Source organism: Typopeltis vanoorti, chromosome 5 (genome assembly GCF_054136105.1).
Source record: "Typopeltis vanoorti isolate ZY-2024b chromosome 5, IOZ_Tvanoo_1.0, whole genome shotgun sequence".
Classification (NCBI taxonomy): domain Eukaryota; kingdom Metazoa; phylum Arthropoda; class Arachnida; order Uropygi; family Thelyphonidae; genus Typopeltis; species Typopeltis vanoorti.
This window is the reverse complement of record NC_143553.1, coordinates 147,967,879-147,988,493: the sequence shown is the minus strand read 5'-3', so window position 1 is coordinate 147,988,493 and position 20,615 is coordinate 147,967,879. Positions and strand designations below refer to the sequence as shown.

General features: G+C 37.0%; 1 protein-coding gene across 1 annotated transcript in view; it reads right to left on the bottom strand.

Moving 5' to 3' along the window:
- The window catches only part of LOC150106928 (NPC intracellular cholesterol transporter 1-like), a 920,722-nt gene that overhangs the window by 385,944 nt on the left and 514,163 nt on the right, over window positions 1-20,615 (bottom strand). The window contains exon 15 of the mRNA XM_090393507.1: window positions 19,705-19,832. Within this exon, the coding sequence (XP_090249633.1) occupies window positions 19,705-19,832 (128 nt within the window). The remainder of the gene's footprint in view (window positions 1-19,704; window positions 19,833-20,615) is intronic.

Here is a 20,615-nt window from a genome sequence, read left to right as displayed (position 1 = left end):
TTGAACATTAGTGTCAACATCGACTGACTTCTTTTACAGATAACTTCCTGCCATAAGAGGGTTTTAGCAGATGTTGCTACTATTGTGATATACCACAATAGTAGCAACATCTAGTCGCTTCCTGAAAAGTTATGCACTTTTTTTTTATTTCTTTCTTTTCTTTTTTTTTTCTTTTTCTTTTTTTTTTTTTTTGAATCTGCTTTTCATCCTTCCACTTTTGGCATGCTTTCAGTGTTTTGCTCTTATAGTCATCATTCACTAGATCTTTACTGTCACACTGGGCAAAGATGACAGACCCACAACAGGCAGTTTGAGAATGGCCATATTTCAGACATTTAAAGTAGCATAAAGGGTTCAAGATATAGAGCTGCACTAAGAAGATGAGATAACATGCTTTGACATGTTGGTGGTGTTGGTTTGTTGAAGGTGGGGGATGATGTTGATAGTGGGTAATAGACAATCATCCCAACATATCAGGATTATTCTTCTCATGGCTATCAACTCCTTGGTGCTGAAGTTAATTGGTCCTACCTCCTTCATTTTCTTGGTGAGACCAAGAAAATAAAGGAGGTCCTACTCTGATATTACACCTATAGAAGAATTTAAAGTTTTTGTACGGGGGAAGCCATAATTGGTATCCTTCCGACAGATTTTGCATGAAGTAATTTTTCTGACTGTAGTATGGTAGCTGATGCAATAAGGATATCTCTTGAATGCTATTCTTTGCAGATTTTTGAGATCCTGCAAACTGCTCCAAACCCTTTTGGATAAAGTGGAGTAACACTTTTCCAGTTCAATGTTCTCTGATGAATGCAGGATTAAGGACAGCAGTGTATTCGTTGCCCCTGATAAACATGATGAAAATTATACATACTCAGTAGTGTATGAGTAGTGACCCTTCCCATAATGCATAGCATTATATATGTCTGTAAGGATATGTGCTTTACATTATGGGATACTAAAGCAAGTGATGTGAAGTCATAAGCTTCTATATACTAGTGGTCCCAGTCCTGAAAATACTTCAGGTGCAAACTTTGTTTGCTCACACTTGGATAAAGGATTAAACCACCAAGTATATAATTTCTTGGTATCTTTAATTTATAGTATAACCAAGTGGAAAAACTTTCAATGGTAATATAAAGTCCTATCTAGGTGGAGCACCTTCTATGGGTGGTTGTAGGTGGCCTAGAATGTAAGGTGGGATCTCTGATAATGTTTGCTAAATTTTTGGAAGTTTATCAGAGATCCCACCTTATATTCTAGTCCATGTACAATCGCCCATAGAAGGCACACCATTTGGATAGGACTTTTAAGAGTCATGCACATGTTTAGTTTAGTATTGTGTTGTATTTGAGTGTATGTTACATTAGCTTTTTTGTAATCCCTGAAGCAGGGGGGGATAGTCAGGCCAGGGCGATGCCCTGGTACTTTTTTAAAACTATAAACTTTTTAAATTCATTATAATAAATTATAATAATGAGACTTATAATACATTTCCAGCTTTCAGTCAAAAAATAGCAGCTTGCTGCTAGTGTCATTTTCGTTTCAGAAAACAAGGCAAACCCTCTGCCATATGGCAGTCACAATAATAATGCCGCACTTCATGTTCTGGATTTGTTTCCAAGGTAGACCCCAGTATTATTTCTTTTAGGACTACACCCCTGCCCTGAAGATTGGTTTTAATCCTTTCTGACTGCTGTATATATTCCATTAAGCCTCCAACATGATGTCCTCAGCAACCAACTACCATCGGACCACTGTGGTTATCAACCAATCAAAACCACAATCTCACCCAAGGTGAACTCTCGCTGCTAAAGAAAGGTTTGAACTATGCCACTGCTCCGAGGTCAGTGAACAAACTTGATATCATGCATCATATCGAGAGGTTTAAGATCCCTCCCCACCATTTTGGCTGATAAAATACGAATGGAAATATAGTGTATACTAAATTCAAACAAAAAACTAAGCACCAACTTGAACAAAACTGAAAATCTAGCCCGTAATTCCTTAAAAAATAACCAAGACATTATAATCACGAAAGCAGATAAAGGCAATGCCACTGTCCTTTTAGACCGTACAACATACATTGAAAAAATGAACCATTTGATATCTGACCACAACACCTGCCAAATGGTAAACTACAACCCCACAAAATGTAACAAAAAGAAAACAACTGAATTAATCAAATCCATCCACACATGGCCCAAAGAAAAAGACTGACCTACCAATTCCTTGAGTGTGGCCACTAATTTTTTGGCTACGTTATGCCAGTGCACCCAGAATTTATGGCCTGCCAAAACAACACAAACCAGGCACACCACTACATCCAATTGTTGAAGGAATTGACAGCCCAAATTATCACTTAGCCAAAAAATTAGCGGCCACACTCAAGGAATTGGTAGGTCAGTCCCCTTCGAACATAAAAAATACACAACATTTCATTAATAAAATTAAAAACATTACACTCAACGACCAATATTTATTAGTCAGCTTTGACATAACTTCTCTTTTCACCAATGTCCCAATCAATGATACTATCAAACAACACAAACGTATCCAATTCACCATTGAAATGGAAAAAAACAACTCTCTTCCTTTCCTAGACACACTTGTCACACATCTTCCCTCTGGCTGTCTCTCCTTCTCAGTTTACTTCAAACCTACACACACACACACAGGCCAATACATACACAAAAATTCTTACCACCACCCAACACAAAAACTAGGTGTCATAAGCACCCTTAAACACAGAGCTCTAACTATTTGTTCTAATGAACAGGCTCTAAACCAGGAATACAAGATCATCAACCAAAAATTTATAAAAAATGGATACAGTAAAAAACTATTCACAAGATCCTCCATAAAGATACCAGTAATAACAAAAAAGATTTCAGGAATGCCATTGCCATTCCTTATGTTAGAGGCATTTCTGAAAAAATAGACAACACTATGCAAATACAACATTAAAACCCCCAAATAAGTTAAGGCACCTATTCAGTTCTTCTAAAGATCCACTTCCACACCTAGCCCACCCAGGGGTATACAAAATACAATGCACATGTAACATACCATACATAGGGGAAAAGGGCAAACTATCCCAATCAGACAAGACTAACACAAACGACACATTAAATACTCCATTTTGGAAACACTGGCTTTTCTGACCACGCACTCCAAACATACTACAGAATTGATTGCAAAAATAACAAGTCCCTACACCACACCAAAAACTGGTTTGAGAAAAAATTTAAAGAGTCATGTGAAATGCTCAAACACAACTCAAATCTCATCGAAAATGATGGCCTAACCATTTCAAGAATGTGGAGGATCCATCTACAACCTGTATAACAACCTTAACTAGCCATAGAAAAATCCCACTACAAGAAGACAACCTGGGGAAGTGTTTGTAACATTCAACAGCAACTGAAAGAAATCATATTATAACAATCAGAACTGTACAAATCCAGAAGAATATTAATAAATGAGGACTTTATCAGTTTATTGTAGTTGTATTTATTTATTTTTTTTTTATTTTTTATTTTAATTTAAAAAAAAAATTTTTTTTTATTACTAGAAGTCAGGCTAGGGAAAAGGATTAACTAACTACAGGGCATACAGGGCATGAGCATGTAGCTTGGTTCCTTATACACTTGTATTCTTCCGATGATGACCTTGAAACAGGGGTCAAAACGTCAAGTTTTATTTTATTAGTAATTAATAAAATAATCTGTTCGACACGTGTTTTTGTGTCCCTAAATTTATAAACATGAATGCTGATCACCATATAACTTAAAAGAAAGAATTAATGAATACAGAGAATGACAAGAAGCTACATCAGATTAAGCAAAAAACACTGTATGTTACTATTCTTTTTTTTTTTTTTTTTTTTTTTTAACTGAAAACAAAAAGAATCCTAACAAATTAAAAGTGGAAAGGGTTGGTAGCATCACTGAGAACCTCTCCACCACAAACAGGTACCTACAAAACAGGAAGAAAATTTATACAACTAAGAGAATTTCTTGATACATGATGGGACTGAGTTTCAAATTGCTGGAACTGATAAGAGCATTAGAAGATATGCCTAACCAAGGCAGACACTGCCTTTGATTGGGGAGTGATCATGCATGAAAGGGTATATGAGGATATTAGATATTCAGGTTGGTACAACATACAGCCTCTCTTTATCAATTATCAAACCCTATCTTCTCACAGCATGGCTGATTTCCACAAGTGGCTTTAGAGTTCCTAATGATCAAAAGAATATTTTCCCAGTTAAAAGAAAAGCCAACTAAATCCATTATGTGGTAACTGACCAAGTGGATTTAGTTGGCAAGTGGTAAATGCAATGTTTAGTCTTAGGAGAAGTGATTCCAGTATTTGTCCCCTTTTCAAGTATGAGTGATATCCTTCAAGGGCATCCACAGGTGAAGGATATCATCTGTGGATCCAGACCTCCAGTTTACTGTGAAACGATGCTAAAGACCATGCAAAAGATAGCACAAAGGTCCAAATCTGTCAGTAATGAGTCTGCATCCTTCCCAGTTAGAACATAATTCCACTGATACATGCTCTATCAACTCATGACTGGAAAGGAAGAATCCAAACAGCAATATGTGGGAGGCACTGTTGGGATGACATTAAGGCAAGGAAACAAGTGACTCTGAATGTATGCCATATTAAAGAGTATTTCTTCTCTACTTGATCATTTCATATGTTGCCTAATCAAAACAACAGCATCACTGTAATTATTATTATTATTATTAGATAGGGCTAATTGGCCTCACCTACTCCCGTATACGGGAATAAAAAAGGTGTTAGCTGATTTTTATTTTTTTGGTATTATTATTTCGGGCTACTCCAGGGAGTCCTTAGACTCATCAAGGGAGGCCCTAAACATCATGTCCACACAACTATACGACATTCTCACAGTATCTATCATACCTTGCCTTGAACATGCTCACTGTCATAGCACCCACAACAGACTCTGGCAGCTTATTCCACTCATTTACCACTCTAAAAGTAAAGAACCCTCTAACACCCCTGCTAACCACACTCTTGCCCAGCTTCCATAGGTGTCCCCTATTTCTCCCACCACCAGTCCTGATCTCAAAAATATCCTCTGAATTAATCCTATAGAATCCTTTTAGCAATTTGAATGTCTCAATCATATCTCCCCTTTTCTGCCTATCAACTAGTTTCTGCAACCCACAAATCTTCAACCTGTTCTCATATGGTTCATTCCATAGACCTGCTATCATCTTAGTCATTCACCTCTGGATCCTCTCCGCCTCCTCCCCATCAAGAAGGAACCGAGGTGACCAAATCTGGGCACAGTAGTCAAGATGAGGTCTTATCAGGGCTCAGTACAGAGGTACAATAACTTGCTTGTCTCTGCTCATCAAGGTATTTTTCAACAATCAAGTGAGTTGATGAGCTGATTTAACTACTTTTGCAATGTGCCCCCTAAACTTCATCTGCCTATCCACCAACACTCCCAAGTCCCTGGCCTTATCAATCTCTTGGAGTACAGTTCCAACAATGTGGTATACTGCTGCTAATCTTTTCACCCCAAAATGCATAACCTTACATTTTGTCACATTAAATTGACATCCATTCTCCTTAGCCCAGAACTCCAATCTATCTAAGTCATCCTGCAAGACTTAGACATCTTCTGCATTCACTATCACCCTACCCAACTTTGCATTATCAGAGAACAAATGAACTGTTCCACTTAGATCCTTCCCTATATCGTTCCCTATATCGTTAATGAACAGATTAAACAGCAGTGGTCCAAGAATAGAACCCTGTGGCACACCACTAGTCACAGGCCATCTTTTGGACTCTACTCCTGAATAAACTACTCTTTGATATCTCTCCATCAACCACCCACCTATCCATCTCACCAACCTTATATCCATTCCCATATGCTGTAGTTTACGGATCAGAATTCCATGTGGTATCCTGTCAAACGCTTTTGCCAGGTCCAGCAGTATCACTATAAACCAATTTCCCTTATCCAGTTCTGCCGTCACCTTGTTATAAAACTTGAGCAAGTTACTGAAACATGATCTACCCTTCACAAAGCCATGCTGTCCCCTGTACAGTATCTCATTTTCATCAATCCATTCCTGTATTTTTCCTTTGACTACTTTCTCCAAGACCTTGACAACGACTCCTCATATGCTGATCGGTCGGTAATTTGCCACCATAGTCTTGGATCCTCCTTTATGCAGTGAAACTATTTTCCTCTCTTTCCACGCCTTTGGGACTAAACCAGACATGAGACTCAGATTAAACAACATGGTCAAGGGCACTGATAATTCCTTAGCCGCTTCATGCCGGTATACCATCCAATCCCACAGATGTATTCACATTAAGGTTCTATAATAGACTATTCACCTCCACTTCATTCATCACAATTCCCGTATAAACTAATGGTTCCTTCATTTTTTCAATGTCACCACCTGGATGATATACTTTTGCAAAGTGCGCACTCAGTAACTCCACTATATCGACTGGTTCAGTGACCTCCTTACCACCGTCATTCCTTAAAATTATTTTGCCATATACAGTTTTTTCTAGCTTGCAGCATATTGAAAGAACTGTTTGGGATTCTATTTTGCTTGCATAGCTAGTTTCCTTTCATAAATCGGCTTTTGATGTTTTTACCACACTCGTTACTCTTTTGGCCTGCACTTCATACCATTCGTGTGCCTGCAGGTCACCCCTTTCTTTAAATTCCCTCCACAGCTGTTTCTTATTTTGCAGCTCAAGCTTAATGGTGTTATTCATCCATTTAACCCCTACTTGTTTTGCTATTCAGACCCTAGGTATACAATCAGCCATAGCCTCCTGTAAATGCTCCTTGACCACTTCCCATGCTCTATCGACGTCCAGCCCTTGCCATGGCACTGATCCAAGCAATTTCCTAAGCTTGTCAAACTTAGCCAGCATGGTAATTCCACATATACCCTGTCTTAATCAAAAATTCCACACCTTTAGCCACCTCCCAGGTCAAGACCTTATGATCACTCTCACCAATAGGTGGCAACATGGTCATATTCATTACAGTCAAATTGTGAGATGCTATTACCAGGTCAGGAACTCTTACACCCCTAGTATTTTCAATTACATGCTGTCTCAGATAGTTATACCTTAATAATTGAATAAAATCCATTTCCTTCCTCACATGTGTCCTCACCTCCTTCCAATCAATGTTACCATAGTTGAAATCCCCCATAATAATTACCCTCCTTCCACTCATTTCATCAATTTGTTTATGCATACTATCTCCACCATCTATTCCATCACCTGGTCTATAGCAGCACCCAACTGTATATTTTATTCTGCCAGTCTCAAAATCACACCAAATAGCCTCAAATGAGCTCCTTTCACTATCCTGCAATACAACTTCAATTCTCTTTGGCTGCAGTTCATCAGCTATCATCAATAACACCCCCTCCCATTTTATTCTCTCTGTCCCTCCTGAACACACTATACCCTATACATTCTATCCCACTAACTATATCATCTTCTGTCAGCCATGTTTCACTAATGCCAATAACCTGTGGCCAGGAAGAGCCAATCAAGGCCAAAAATTCTTCCTTCTTGTTCCTAATACTCCTGGCATTAGTATACATGAAATGCAGTGATCCCTTTGTCCCACCCCTATCTTGATGCGTTATTCTAAATGTCCCATTCCCATTTTTTGTCCTTAGTGCTGGCTCGGGTACATTATATACATTTTTACACTCAACTGTCATACTGAAGTTTGCATATCCACTCTCCCCACCTCCTTGGTAGTTCTAGTTTCCCTGGTTCTGCACATCCATTTTCACTTCATTCAGAAACACTTTTTCCAGTCTCCGCACACCAAGTCCATTCAAATGCAGGTCATCCATCTTGTATAAGTCCTTTCGCCCATCTAACTCATTCCACACGTCCACGAATTCCACACCACACCTTCTGCATAACCTGCGCATAATGTCATTTGCGATTATGGCCCTCCTTCTAAACTCCTCTCTATCATACCGTGGCAACAGATTCACCATTTTAACTCTGTCACTCTTTTCTTTCGCTACCTTTAACAATACTTTCAAGTACTCTCTCATAAAAAATTTATCACCTTTCAATTCATTCGTACCCACCACAATTATTAATTCTTTCACCCTCTGTTTTTGCACTCTAATACTCTCACTTACATCCTTAAATTTTGCACCCGGTAAGTACGATATAGTTACACTCCCATCTATCACTCCTCTTAATAACAAGTCACCATACAACACTCTTTCCTTCATTTCAGAAACTCTCCCACTCTTACGCTGTTTATTTACGTTAGCCGAATCACTCTGGAAAGAGTTTTGCAGGTGCTCTAATTGCTGCTGCGCATTTTGTATCACTGCACGCAACCAAGCGATCTCACTTCCTACAAATAATTCCTCATTTTTTTTATCATTCAAACCATTTTCTCTTTCTGTATAGTTGCTCTCGCTCTTTCTTAGATCAGCGCTCTCATTGCCATCTTGTATCAAGCAACTATTTTCACTCTCATTCTGGCTTTCTTCAACCATAACTGTCTCACAACCTGACACATACTTCAACTCCTCACTTTGCTAATTAAAGCATACTTCATTCAAACAGACATGCAAAACATAATGCCAAAATCCTCAGAAAATTAGTTTCACATTCATTTCACCAACATTCATGACAGACACTCAAAATGACACACCATCAATTTCTTCTCTTCTGATTCTATAAAGACTAAGTCCACATAGGTAGACTGGAAGCAATATAAAACTACCATGATTCCCTTCCTAGATGTCCAAATTTCATAACACACAGCAAACAGTGGCAAGATGCCAGATTCCAATGATGCTAGTCTGGAAGATAGAAGCAGCAAAACAGACCCAAGAGAAGTACATAAAAATATAAAAAATTAAAAAAAAAAAAAGGAAGAATAAAGGAAGTGTAGAAGAGGAATGAAATGACCAGTAATATGATGTAAGGTTCCTGTGCCACCAGAAACAAGTACTCCAGTTGAAGAAGCCTTTGCAAAATCAGACTTTCCTTGCCATGGAATGCAAAATTTAAAATCCTTTACTTGTGATCTCCTCTAGTTTAAGGCTTCCTTTCCCCATTCAATAATGTTCTTCAGCTGTATTTACTATTCCCTAAATTCTGAAAACCACTGATTTCAACTTCTTATCCATGAAGCTTGACTTTCTACAATCCACCTATTTATCTATCTAGTGAAATCATAATTCCTACATGAGCTTAATGTCCATAACTCCAACTGGATACCCTTTTCCAACACATGGAAATGTCCACTATCTAGAAGGCAATAAATGCACTCTGAAGTGGAACAGAAGAGTTACATCGGATGCTACACTGCAGTAAGTCTGGGTCCTATTCATAGGGAAGAAGACTTACTATAACATCACTGACCATTGCAAGCAAGACAATCCAAACACTTCCTTTGAGCACGTCACAGAAATTAGGGAATGAAGGACATCACTATTACATCCAAAATTCTGACCCACTTTACAAACTATGATTTATCAAAAAATGTCCCAGAGCAGTTGAAGAAAAATATTCAGCATAACTCAAGTGTCTTGCAATAAGACAACTTTAGACTCAGCCTATATTGAAGGATGCAGTAAATTCTAAACAGTCAAACTAAGCATATATCTTAACCTATTCCAATAGAGAGAAATAAGTTTCCCATCCACCTACTAAGTGATCACGCCAATTCACTCTGAAATAAGGGAGAAATTCATCACTAGCGAACTTTTCCCAGTATCTACAGGCCCACCAGTATCGGTTTCATCAATCTATGGCAGATCTTTGTCTATATGACTCATCACTGAACATAAAAGACAAAGGTTATGAAAAATGTGCTTTTGACATATAAGGAGCTTTTCATCACATCTGGCATCAATGCCTGCTCAGTAAATTGCTACCCTTCAGTATGTCTGCAATATTCTGCAATGGGGTAGCAAGCTTTCTCTCTAGTAATTCACTACATGTCGCAGCAATGAGTTTGAAGCTATCTTGTGTAAGATAGTCTAATAAGACTGAATGAATAGTGAGGTGTAGTTACAGACCTAACAGATAATTTCTTGTTATGAACTGCATCATCTAATCAAACTTGATGGGTGCTAAATAAGTAATCATCATTATCATGTGAGACAATTTATCAATATTGATTGACAGCCATTAAATCTCATGAAAAGAATGAAGCTAAATTCATTAAGCTGTTGCGAAACAAATTCATCAAGCAGCATCTCACAGCAGGAATGAGTCAAATCCTGATTACAGCATCAGTGTGTACGAGGGTTCTGACCTGGTCTGAAAAGTTCTTGGCCTCAGCAATAGATAGAAAAAAAAATCTTGCTGATAATGTGGCTAAGTTGGTACAACTGTTATAAGCATCTGCATGAAATTGCAAGTTATTCTATCAAGTAGTTTGTTTTATACAGCTGTCTGAAGCAAAAGCATTGTCTATATCCTTTGAAATGGATAAAATTGAGTATTGTGGTTATAAAATTCTTTGTAAAAAAAAGGTTTAACACCAAAAGAAATTCATTTGAAGTTCGTAAAAGTTTATGGGCAATCATTTCCTTTGTTTCTGACAATTAAGAAATGGCTGCTGAGTATAAACGTGGCCATACTAGCTTGAAGACGTTCCATGTGAAGGACGTCCAAAAAATGTAACACCAGAAATTATTGATCAAGTGCACGATATGGTATTGAATGACCGGCGAGACAAAGCATCTGAAACTGATGAGACTAGCATTTCAAAAGAATGTGTATGATATATTTTGCATGAAGAATTGCAAATGAAAAAGCTTTGTGCAAGATGGGTGCCGTGCTTGCTCACAGCAGATCAAAAACACATTAGCATGAAAATCTCTAAAGTGCTTGGAGCGTTTTAACAAGAATAAAACTGATTTTGTGCATCGATTTATTACTAAGGATAAGACTTGGATTCACCATTACACACCACAACCCAAACAGTGGACAGAAGTCAGTTGTTCAGCATCAAAGACGACAAAGTCAGTCCCATCAGCAGGAAAGGTCACGGCATCGGTGTTTTGGGATGCTAAATGCATTTCATTTAGCAGGAATTTTATTATGAAAAGGTAAAACAATAAGCAGAGAATATTATTCCGATCTTTTAACAAGACTAGACAAAAAAATAGTGTGAAAAGACCCAGTTTGCAGAAGAAAAAAACTATCTTTCATCAGGACAATGCACCTACTTACAAAGGTGTTTTTGGCAATGTGAAAATTAAGGAACCTGCACTATGAATTGTTGGAACATCCACCCTATTCCCCAGATTTGGTTCCCTCTTACTTCTATCCTCCCAAAACTAAAACTTTTCTTTGCTGGTTAGCATTTTTCTTCAAATCAAGAAGTGAATGCAGCTGTAGAGGGGTATTATGCAGATCTTACTGAGAACCACTACAGGGATGGGATAATGGTGCTGGAGCATTGCTGGAATAAATGTATTACTCTTAAGGAAGATTGTATTGAAAAATAAAAATTTTGAAATTATAAATCCGTTTTTTTTTTCATTGCTAGGCCAAGAACCTTTCAGACCACCCTCTTATTTCATAATAAATTGAGCATCAGTAGAAGAAATACTAGGTTACCTGGAATTAGTATTTGTGAAATTAGAGCTTCAGTGAGCAACACACTAAGATATTTCCCCCAGTTCTAAAGAATTTTCCTTTGTAATCACTGTTATATTCTCCATTCATTTAATTAGCTATAGATTATCTGATAGATTATGATTCTGATAATCTGTTTAGCCTCTCACATCAATAAGCTATCTTCTGCTACTATTTTCTTTATGCTTCTAGGAACCGACTTTTTTGGGGTATACTGTAGCGCATGAACACTACAGCAATGTAACGGTTTCTGTTATTATTATACAATTACATCTGAAGTCCACTATTGTGCTGCTCTTAGAGTCATTTAAAGCTGTTTGCCCATTATTACATTGAAATGCGTACATACTATTCCTCGTATCTGTTCATATGCTTTCGATAGTCTGAAATGGACACTTAACTAAGAAGTGGTGAATTACACAGTGATCACAAGACGTACCTAATATAGTAACTGCTGAATGTGTGAGTACAACTGTCCTGGTTGGCCATTACATATATTTACTCAATAAGTTTCTATCGAATGTTACCACTTTGATATAAAAACATTCTCAGAGACATGCACACTCCACATTGAGAAACCCGAGAAGTAACATTGTAAAGAATTTCAACCATAAATCAATTCATATTTGTGAATCTCGCTGTGAATCAGAAACAAAGAGGCAAAGTTTGTTGCCTTGGTCAATATCTTGGGACCTTAGATTCCACGTAATCTTGAGAAGTGGCTATCAGAATCAGGCATGCTAACTGATATTGAGTGTAAAGGGTACAGTATTTTGGGGAAGAATAGACAGGATGGGAGAGGATGTGGCATGCTGTTAATGATATTGGATAACTTTAATCCAGTTAGTGTTGAGACCAATGATGTTGTACTAGTAATAGTATTTCATTTGGCAGTAAATTTGAAGCGATCAAGTGTAATGGGGAATCTAACAAGATCAATTACATAGTGGGGGGGGTGTTATTACAGACCGGGTGGATTAAGGGACCTACACTATGAATTGTTGGAACATCTGCCCTATTCCCCAGATTTGGTTCCCTCTGCCTTCTATGTCCTCCCAAAACTAAAACTCTTCCTCGCTGGTTAGCATTTTTCTTCAAATCAAGAGGTGACTGCAGCTGTAGAGGGGTATTTTGCAGATCTTACTGAGAACCACTGAGGGAATTTTGCAGAGATGGGCGCTGAAGCATCGCTGGAATAAATGTATGAGTCTTAAAGGAGATTATGTTGAAAAATAAAAAAAATAATTTTGAAATTATAAATATGCTTTTTCATTGTTAGGCTGAGAACTTTTCAGATCACCCTCGTAAACATCTAACAGTGTAGAGGTATCTCAATGCTATCTTAACACTGAGGTAAGGAACTCAGGTGTATGAAGAGATACTTGAGTTGTTGCAGAAACTTAATAAGAATTCGGCAATAGGGGCTGATGGGATATCAGCATGAATGCTAAGGCTGTTCGACTGAACTGACTGCTCCTTTGACCTAGCTATATAATTTAAGTCTCAGCACAAAGATTTCACAGGTATGAAAAATGTATGACATTCTCATTGCACAAGGGTGGTGTAAAGACTGATGTGTAACTATTGGCCTATCAGCATCTCTTGTGGTGAAGATTTTGGAAAAGTTGATAAGAGATTGCATATAGGAATGGGTTGACAGCGAATCCACACTCTGCAATATATGGCATGAGTTTTCTAAAAGAAAGTCATGATTGAGTAACTTTCTGACATTTGATAATGTTATGACTGAGTTAGACAAAGAGAATGGATATATCAGGATATTTTTGGACTTTGATAGGGTTTTCACAAGGGATAGAGCATATGGCTGTTGCCATATATGCTCTATCCCCGATATCATGGTCACTTTCCCTGATAGGAGATTAGAGTTGCTACTGTAGTTATAAATAGATCTTCTGAAGCTATTTCTAGATCCAAATTATCAAGAGCAAGCAGAGATCTCAGGTCTGTTTTTTTTTTTTTTTTTTTTTTTTTGCAAGAAAAGTAAAACTGTTTTGGAAGCATTGAAGTTGACAAAGTTGTTTCAACTCCAATCAAGGATAATGTGGAGATCAGTGTTCAGGGTAATAATTACAACAGATGATCTTGAAAGCTTGAGATGTCTGAGCACTGCAATGCTTGGTCACATGATTAAGATGAGTAGAGAGTGCCATCACATGTGTAAAACTATGAATATGATTTGCAATTAATGAGATTATGTTATGTGTAAAAATCTGGAAGATTGCAAGCTAAATAACAGAACCCTTAGAGATATCTGCATTAACAGGAAAATCTGAAGAAAGAACAGCATCCACCATTACATATAAGGATTGATCTGAAAGAGAACTAGCAATCCAATTACACAGGGATGAAGGCAGTCCATACAATAGTAATTGTTGAGAAGTGCTCAATGCCAGACCCCATCAAAAAAAACCTTGGAGATGTCAGAAGCAACTTGGATCCTAGATCATCACTCACCAAGGGCGAATGATGATCCTAGATCAGCAAAAGCCATACTGGTGGTCAATGATTAGACAGCAGCTCTCTAGGTTGAAGTTAACCAATTATCACATTCTCCATTCCTTTGAAAAAGCTGATGTGAGAGCAATAGGTCAAAATCTTGATGGTAGACATTTATTCTCCTTTTTTTTTTAAGGAACTGACTGTATATGGGCTTGCTTCCATGCAATAGGGTGGATGACAGCTAAGTACAATTTAGCATATAGATGATGAGCAAGTGTTACTTTAGGAGCATATCTCATGAGCACAAGGTTGGATTCAGTCAGGACTAGCTGCCTTTTGTAGTTTTTCAAGATTCTTGTGATGTCTTTCTGGAAGCTGGTCACAGAACACATTAAATGCTATGTTCTAGGTAAGAGAACAGCATCCACCATTACATGTAAGGACTGATCTGAAAGAGAACTAGCAATCTAATTACACAAGAACAGAAGGTAATTTGCCATGATCATCTATGAAGGAGTTGGAAGAGAAGAATGAAGCCAAGATGTCACCATTGTCTTTAGGTGATAATATAATGCTACTGGAAAGATGTGCATTCAAATTCCATCCATGACATGAGGATCCATTATCAGGTATTTTCAATCAAATGGTAAATTAGCTGGTCTCATACAGAAAGTGAAGTGGTTTTTCTCTCAAAAACACTATTTTTTATCCCTCATAAAGAGACAAACAAGTCCCATAAACACACATCTGCAGACATGGAAGAGATTAGATCCTCTCCGTGTTAACTTTCTATCAAACTCTATAAAACCCAGGTAGAGATCCATAATAGTCAACTTCCTTGATGGGGATAACACTTGTTAGGACAGGGTAATGTTATCATTAGACTGAGAAAGAAGTAGATAGGAAAAGGTTGCACACAACATCTTTGCCGAGAGACCAGAAGTAAAGACTGCCAGTAGCAGAAGCAGCAAAATTTCTATATTTATCTGGATCGAAGAAAGACTTAACCCTTTTAATGATGGTTTCACAAGTACTGCAGACAGTTGTGAAGGTAGTTCATGTTTTGGTCTCAAGCTACTTGTGATAGACTGTTCTCTTTTCTTGGTCTACCACCTTGGTTTAGATATGGGTTGGGAAATTTGAACAGAGTGAGGAATGAAAGCTTCAATTTGGGCATAGATGTTTGAGATTGTCTGTGGAAATACGAGTGGTGGATAGTGAAGGTGTAGTTACGATTAGTTGTAGTTGGTGGATTGAGGGGTGGAGACAGCTATAGAGCAGGTACCCTCCCTCGATGAGTCTTTGGACTCCCTGGAGGTGTCCCATAATAATAATGAAATTAATAATAATTTTAATATGGATTATTTCTGTAACAAGATCACAATGGGTATCTGGATCAGCAGAATAAAAACGGTAGTCTAACCAAGGAAAGGAGTTAAAGTCACACAAGTCTTGTCACTTGGCATTATTGTAATGCCAGAGTACACCAGGTTGGGAATCATTAAAGGAAGAATGCTCCACCAAAGATGAAACTTGAATGAAATTGTGATCTCATTAACCAAGAGGAGCAATCACCTGAACAAGCTATCTGGAAGAAGAAATAGTTGGGTGGGTGTTGGGTGAGTGGAAAAGATTACCATGAATTCTGGTAGAGAGATGAACAATCTATTTCAACTCGTTGCCTAGGGGAAAAAAATCTCTGCCTCTCTTCCGGCTTAACTCAGTGAAATTCAAAAAGAGGAAATAATTAGAAATGTGGTGAAATCACCAAGAAAGATGACTTTATTGTTTGGAAATTTGCACTGAATGAAATCAAGCTTCAAAGATAGAAAGTTGAAGAGGTCAGAATGATTTTTAGAACTGGGCAAATGGTAGAGGCAGCAGATTAGATTAGATTGCACAAAGGCATGAACCAAAGCCAAACAGCTTTCAGAAATTAATTGGACTTAAATGCACTAAGATTACTCAAGAAAAAATGAAAGTGTTTGAGAACAAGACTGAAACGTTAAAGATTCAGTGACAAACCATGATCAAAAATTGATTATTTCAGCCAATGTGGTGAGGTAATTTGCAAGGATAGAAAAATCAGAACTCCATGGTGGACTTAGTAAGTTAATCAGGAAATCAAAAAACATTGTTCTCAAATTTGGTCCCCCAAGATTTGAAAGGGATAAATTAACTGTGGAAAGGATACAGTGGCAGATAACTTTCAGGACTGTACAATGTTAGTTATGAGGATCTGCTGAGGGAATGTGGACTGCAGTTTGGTAGATAGGAGAGGTGATATGATCGAGGCTTAAACTGTTGAGATGTAGTTACAAGGTTGACATTGGGGAGTTCTTTTGCTTGATGGAACAGCAGGAAGGAGCAATGACAAGGGGCCATCCCTGGAAGTTACAAAGGAAACTGTGAACAAGAGGGTGAGATGCTGAAATGTGGAATGCATTGTCTGACAGTGGTGAGAGCACAATGATCAATGAGTTCAAGGAGTGGTATGATACTGTATTTCCTAGGCAGCACTTCCCATGATGAGTCTTTTGACTGCATGGAGGCCTGGATAATAATAATAAAGTATACTGATAGTTCCTTGCAAGTATCCTTTCCTTCATGCTTATATGGTGATCAGATCTTAGAAATTATGAAAACAACTACCGTGTTAGAGTAAAACTTCAGTTTAATATAAACCAAAATAATCATTTGACATTATTTAAATTAAGGGGATATTAAATCCCACATTATTTTAAAACCGAATAAGAAACTCAAAGATCGGAATCAAAGAGTTTCATGCCAAATATAGTAACTATAAAAATAATGGCAACTACTAGCGTAAGCTAAAGCATATAGTACAAACTAGGGCAACTCTTAACAAAGGTGGAGAAAGTTCTGATCACTATTCTTAGTATTTTCCATAATAGGTAAAATCCATCTCCTAGGAAATGGATGATGTTATACATTATGGTGGGAGGTCACTACCCAGACTGGTTTCGATCTTTATTGAGATCTCATCAGCGAGTAGCTAGACCAAAGTATAATACTAAGGGTATAGTGAAAAGAACTTATATACTCTGCTATACGAGTTGTCAAAAAGGTGCACCTATAAATTATTTAAAATAAAGAGCCAATAGGCTTCATTTCGGCGATGTAAACATATTTAAATTAAGGGGATATTAAATCCCACATTGTTTTAAAACCGAATAAGAAACTCAAAGATGAAAACTCATCTTTGAGTGAAATAAGAAAATAAGAAACTCAACCTTTGAGTTTCTTATTCGGTTTTAAAACAATGTGGGATTTAATATCCCCTTAATTTAAATATGTTTACATCGCCGAAATGAAGCCTATTGGCTCTTTATTTTAAATAATCATTTGACATTTCATAAGGTAGTCATCATCTGGAGTATACACATATATACAAAGAAACAAGCTGCACTACAATCTACATGGTATGATAAAGTTACTGGTCAACCGTTAAAACTATTTGATGAATCTCTGGGGAGAAAAAAAAAAAAAAACTACATCATAGAGTCCTGTTATTATTATCTATTAGGTTATAAAATTAAATTAAGCTAGAGAGCAACATGTTCACACACACACACACACACACGCACAGTTACTTATAAGCGTACATATAAATTTCAATAAACCAGTATGGATGGTCGTCAATAAAAGCTTGAAAAACTGCTTAGAGTCCTAAAGTCAGGGTTTGCTAGAAAACTTAACTAAGTGGGCTGAATGTGTGCCATCCAAATTCTTGGGATTTTTATGCCACATTATTGGTAATAAAATTTAACAGGCTTCTTTGGGGGGGGGGGGGGGGGGGAATATCCTTAGAGAAGTTGAATGTTTTTTAATTTTATAGCTGGTTTAAAAGTGGCATTAAGATTATAATGGTGTAGAATTTATTAATTTTTTGTGATAACCCTTTAAATGTAATTAAATTACTTTTTGATGAAGTTTTATGAAGAACTTAATAGTAATTTTGCTATAGCTATTATTTATAAATGTATTGCTAATAATTTGTAATTATTGTTTAAGAGTTTGTTCATTAGAGCAAATTGTTATGGTTCTGTCTGTGAGATATTAATGACTCCAAATTTTTGCAAAGGGTGGTGATACAAGCTAGCATGTATATATAGGCCAGTATGTGTAGGCTTGAGGTAAACAGTAAAAGACAGACTGCCTGAGATAAGACGTGTGGCCAGTGTATCCAAGAAAGACAGCAAGTTCCAAGTTCCAATTGTATGCACTCGTGTTGTATATTCAGGTGGCTAAGGAATGTGTTTAACATATGTGAGTCAGGTGACAAGAAAACTGAAAAAAATATTCTAGTTGTCTGAGAGTCTTACTATGAAAAGCTACTAAAATGAAACAAGCAGTGAGAGCATGGTGATAAAAAGCATTCAACAAGAATGCAATCAGAAACAGATACCAATACTTGAAGCAGAAAAGCTGTGAAAAATCTGAAATGTGGCAAGGCAGCTGGAATAAATGATCCCCTCTCCTCTGCCTGTGAGCTAAACTCTGCAATCCATACACCCTTAATCTATCCTCAAAGGGAACATTCCACAGACTGCCACCAGCATGCTCATTGCTGTCTGAACCCTATCCACCACCAACTCCCAATCCCCAATAAATGCAGGTGACCGATCTGTGCACAGTAATTAACAAATGGGTGAATCATAGTCTTATACAGAGTTAATAACCTCCCTATTTTTATTTGTCAGTGTGTTCAACATCCAAGTAATCCTCTTAGCTATTTTGCCAGCTCTTGCAATATGTTCTCTGAATTTCAAATCTCTATCCACCATCATCCCCCAAAATCACTAGTCACATCAATCCTATAAATAGTACAATCAATATGCTATGAAACACATAATCCTTTCATCCCAAAGTGATGAAAGGACATTACATTTTACATTAAATTGACAACCATTGTCCTTTGACCATGCTGCCAATTTATTTAAATCATCCTGTAAGATAGACATCACCATTATCACCTACTGTCCTCCCTAATTTCATCATCAGCAAACACCTGAATATCTCCTCTCAAATCTTATGCTATATCATTAATGTACAAATTAAAGAGCAGTGGTCCTAGGACAGAGCACTCTACTAGTCACCCTCAATCACCTTGATTCCACTCCACCATACACCATTTTCTGATATGATAGAGGGTCACATTATTCTTTAACTACATAGTAATACATAATTTTTTCATAAAGTTAAACAAAGAAAAAAATTAAGTCACCACTTACTTCTAGATGGTAAACAAATTTTAGGCTAAACATAATTCAAAATTAATTAAAAAAAAAATTTTTTTTTTAAACCAGAGGTCTCCTTCCCCCCCCACCCCAAGAAGGAATTATTTAATTTGTTTCTGTAAAACAAACCATTAAGTTAGATAATAACTAGCTGTAATGAAACCAACAATCTTTATTCTGTTGCAGAGAACTAAGAACAAAAATATGTAAATAATAAATCCCTCCTAATACCAAGCCAGGTAAGACCAATATAACCAAAGTTATCTGGAGACCCCCGCTTTAGCAATAAAAATATTTTATTTATTCATACCTCTTGTCTTTGTGAATCGAGGGTGAAAAGGCCCAAAAAACAAGTCATCTGCAGAAAAAAATTAAAAAGCAAAGCAAGACCAGCATAAAGGGCAAACACCTTAACTGCAGGCATATCAGTTATAGCACCTATAAAAATAAAGTTATGATTAATCACTTAAATTTGCCAGTGTAATATTTCATAAAATAAGGAGAAATCAAATTTACTTAAATTTAACATGAGATCAATAATGTGATATTTCTGCTGAACACTACAGATTTCTAAGGTATGAAAGTTTCAAAAAGACAAGAGATCATCTTGCTTTTGCATGTTATATTTGATTATTAATTAAATATCTACAGTAAAAGTAGATTATATTATATGACACCTCCACGGGGTCAAAGAATGAGCACTGCCCAGAACCATACACACAATTCACAATTCCTTTGCACTATGTCCTCTTCCTACCCGTTAAACACACAGTATTTTGTCATAACAAACAGCAGTTTTGGCACCACTTATCTTTTGACTTCATAGGGGCATCATGTAATATACTTTGAATGGCTAATTTCCAGAAGGAAAAACTGCTGCTTGCACATCAAGCAGGGAAACTTTCTTTTAACGAAGAAGCCCATATAATGATTCCTCTCGTGACAAGAACATAGGTCATACAAATTTAATCCCTTTCCAATCAAAGGCAGCTTTTCTCATAATCCCTCTAACTGAAATACAGAGGCACTTTAATATAATAATAATATAACTCCTAACATTTCATATTATGAAATTGATAGTTTCCAAAATGATTACCTAACCATAGCTGCTTAAAGGCTGCTCTGAAAAACAAATGTAGATGCTTTATTTTGGGTTGTTGTTATTACACAGTTCCTATCAGTATTCATTGTGACAAAGTTATAACAGCCATAAAATACCTT